Source organism: Lathyrus oleraceus, chromosome 7 (genome assembly GCF_024323335.1).
Source record: "Lathyrus oleraceus cultivar Zhongwan6 chromosome 7, CAAS_Psat_ZW6_1.0, whole genome shotgun sequence".
NCBI classification, from domain to species: domain Eukaryota; kingdom Viridiplantae; phylum Streptophyta; class Magnoliopsida; order Fabales; family Fabaceae; genus Lathyrus; species Lathyrus oleraceus.
Window position 1 is genome coordinate 241,736,386 of NC_066585.1, and position 3,467 is coordinate 241,739,852.

Sequence of the window (3,467 nt, forward strand, 5' to 3'; positions counted from 1 at the left end):
CTCTAGATACCATGATACAGTACCATAAGAGAGAGAGAGAAAAGAAGAAAGATGAGAATCTCATATATTGATCTTAGTTTTAAAGAGTACAAAGGCATGGTATATATAGTAGCCTTAGATCTAACAAACTGTACAGCTGGCATATAGCTGTAACAGATCAATGACACGTTGCATAGCACTACTAACAAAACCACTCTCTATTAGCTATACCGAGGGTCAATTGAATGTGCATTACTTAGTTTTCAAGTTTAATACATATCACGATGTTGCATCAAACGCTGAATAAACAAAATATAACACATATCCTATTCATCAACATTATTCTTTATTTTCTCATCTTATACGTAAGCCTATTCTAAGTAGCCGGTTTACTATTTTGTTTCACATTAGAATTGTATTTCTTTTTACAATACAGGGTGAAGAGAAAAAGAATTCAAAATTTTTTAAATGAATACTTTGAAAACAAAATTTAAACAAGTGAGCACATGAAAAACCCTCTCATTAATACAAACACCTTGTCTTCAACTCATCAAAAAGGTCAAATTCTCTCAACATCCAAGTTATGGTGCCCTAATGTGACAACATTTGATGAATTTATCTGAAAAATCAACATACTTACTCCACAATGGCCTTAGTTGTGGAAAACCTATATCTAGCCATGGTTTTGCCCTTCCATTGAAATGAATAACCCCAGCATTCTTAGCATCATCAACACTTGTATTTTTCTGATATCCCAATCCCAACATGTGCCAGAAAGGATCAATCTTATGCACATTCCCATGGAATGCTATTAATCCTGCTGGTAATGTCCCTATTTGCCACAAACTCATGTTTGATTTTATATTCTGCATAAACCATAGAAAAAAAATTAGTCTATTATGATATTATCTATCTCTAATTTTGAATATCATATTTTAATTTTGAACATATCACTATAGTATTGTAGTAACTACGAGTGGTTGGTGTGCGGTGTGAATGTCATAAACCCTAGGTATCGAGTTTGATTTGTGCTGATTAGAGTATAGTATAATAATGGGATAATAGATCAATGTACCTGCTTTACCCAGTAGTGGTATGTATGGCTTATATTGGTCTTCCTCCAAGCTTTCAAGTCAAAAATGTTCATGCCATAAGCCCAAGGACATTCCTTTGGATCAAAAACTTTGGATATTAGAGGGTTGGAGAAATTCAAGTAGCTTTTTAACCTCTTTAACATCACAAATTTATCGTCCCCTTTACATGTTTCTGCTGCTCCATTGACTTTTCCATTCATTTCAATGTCCCATAGAGGTGAAAGATCAGTCTGTACCACAATGTCATCATCCAGGAAGACAATCTTGTCAAGACTTGGGAACAGCTGTTACCAAAAATGTATAATCACAGTAAGGAAAATAGTTTACACATAGCTATAAGCATTTATATAATAAGTGCTTGTGGCCCTGTGCTATCTGTTGTTTATTCAAATATGGTTTTACTTCCTACTGCTATCACCTTTACCTTTGGAAGATGTATCCGAATGTGGTTCATCACTGAACTATACTTGGGACCGTGTGTTCGCAGTTGTGCCGTAAGAACATTGGGCTTCTCATTCATATTTGCAACTATAGCTGATGATCCTCTTCTAAACTGCGACCGCACATTTTGATCCTTTTCCATTGCCTCTATAACAGATACTTTCCTCTTTGCAAACCAGTTAAAATGGTGCAATGCCTTGACCTCAATTATAGCAGGTGATAAAGAATGCAGTGAAAACCAAGCATGCATGGAATGATAAGTCTTTCTATCTGTAATTATATGTAAAACAACTTTCCAAGGGCGCAAACTGTTGCGAACAAGCGATTTTGCAACCACAGAGGCAGCAATCACATTGTCTGAGGCAAGAACAAAGTGGAAGTAAGAGTTGTCAACCAGAGCAGGAAAAAGTTCTGAAGATGGTAGCCGAAGGCGTGCCAGTACATTGTTTGTGTGCTCATTCACCAGCCTCAATTCAAGACAGTGAAGCTGTTTCGGTATGCTGTTCGATACTACTTGATGATATAAATATTCTTGGGTTTTGGAGGTCCTAGTCCGTTGTTGCATAAAGGTTACCTGAGAAAACGATCAACATTAAGTGACGAGACTTGAACTGAGAAAACTTTTATTTTTGCATTATATTTATCTTCAAATCTCCGCTTAATCAGAAGAGTGGGAGAATGCTACCATTTCTCTTAATTTAATCGCAAATGTCTTGGCATCATATCCACCTTTGTTCATTTCAGTCATGAACTCTTCTAAAGTCTGAGGAATATCCGATTTTCCCTCCATTTCGTATTTGTCAAGAGGTTGATCTAACATTGCATATATCTCCTCTGGTACCTAAAGAAACCAGTGTCATTTTCAGCCATGCGGAATCAACCGATCTTAACTCAGAACATGAATATACTAATTACCATGCAGAATCATGAATATAAGAGTTAAGGAGATTACAGTTGATGCAAGACTCCTTTCTGATATCTTTGACCTTAGTTTTCTTCCCAGGCAACCTACAAATATAAAAAAATGTATATATTTGAATTAACAGATATTAATGCCTCGTTTTCATTAGTTTCAATTTTCCTTACAGAATCCCCCATTAGACAATAATCTCAGAACATTTGAATCAAATGTCAGTAACCATTATTTTCTCTGCGATAATGCAGCCAAATAGCTATTTCCAAATCACGAAGAAATCAAAAATTTGTACAATACATATATGCTTTAATATATTGAAAATTGAAGCCTCGTCCATCATGTAGTGAATCTTTTCTTTGTGTTGTATGTTTAAACTTTGTGCATGTGCGTGTGTGTAAGAAAGGGAGAGAAGATACAACGTACTTATGTTAGAGCACTTGTTTTCACCGTCTATGCTATCAACCGCTGTCAAAACAAACACAAATCGGAGAAGAAAAGTGAAGAACAATAGTGAATAGAAGAGCGCCCGATAAGAAAATCTACTCGATGCAATCCTCACTTTGGAAACTTCTCTCAACCCTTTTCCTGGAAGTACAGTGATGTGTCCCAAATTTGGTGATATATGCAGCAGCATTTTGTCCAAACACGACAGAAGCAGCAGCACTGTGAGTTCCTCCTCTTCTATATTTACTACTAGTTTTCTTGATTAGCAAGTCACCACCTGATCAACAAGAACAGAGAACTTAAAGAATTCAGGTAAGGTTTAATTGAAAAAATATAGTTTTGTTGGTACTTAACTTAAGGTTGCTGCTATCTTTCACCTAACCTTGCTAAGCATTTGGAACATGGATATCATGTTGTGGAAAACTATTGAGAAAAGGGTTGTTAAAGAGAAAGAGACATGGAACTAAGAATGAAGCTGTTGTGGTTTGTTTGATTCAACTTTAGTTTTTTTTTTGTCTATGACTAGAATTTCTGCTTAAATGTGAATAAAGACTCGTGTGTTTTAGTTTTTTAAAAATAATTTTTAAGGTATT

The 3,467-nt window shown here is 35.4% G+C and overlaps 1 protein-coding gene across 2 annotated transcripts; it reads right to left on the reverse strand.

Annotated features, from left to right (window-relative positions):
- Positions 1-399: 399 nt before the first annotated feature.
- On the reverse strand, positions 400-3,064 carry LOC127100686 (probable galacturonosyltransferase 12). 2 transcript variants are annotated; one of them, XM_051037939.1, is made up of 6 exons: positions 2,854-3,064; positions 2,467-2,522; positions 2,200-2,355; positions 1,498-2,088; positions 1,055-1,357; positions 400-845 (listed from the first exon to the last, which is right to left on the reverse strand). In XM_051037939.1, the coding sequence occupies exons 1-6, from the start codon at positions 3,062-3,064 to the stop codon at positions 561-563; spliced, it is 1,602 nt and encodes a 533-aa protein (XP_050893896.1). In that variant the 3' UTR covers positions 400-560. The 2 variants fall into 2 exon arrangements, with proteins under 2 accessions (XP_050893896.1, XP_050893897.1); XM_051037940.1 differs by having other exon boundaries at positions 401-845; positions 2,430-2,522; positions 2,854-2,943.
- Positions 3,065-3,467: the final 403 nt, after the last annotated feature.

Excerpts from the sequence above, each read along its gene's own strand:
- LOC127100686 (XM_051037939.1), bottom strand. The coding sequence starts at position 3,064 with ATGCTGCTGCATATATCACCAAATTTGGGACACATCACTGTACTTCCA. Across the intron at positions 2,523-2,853 it reads AAACAAGTGCTCTAACATAA|GTTGCCTGGGAAGAAAACTA; the intron begins GTACGTTGTATC and ends TTATATTTGTAG. Across the intron at positions 2,089-2,199 it reads CGATTAAATTAAGAGAAATG|GTAACCTTTATGCAACAACG; the intron begins GTAGCATTCTCC and ends TCGTTTTCTCAG.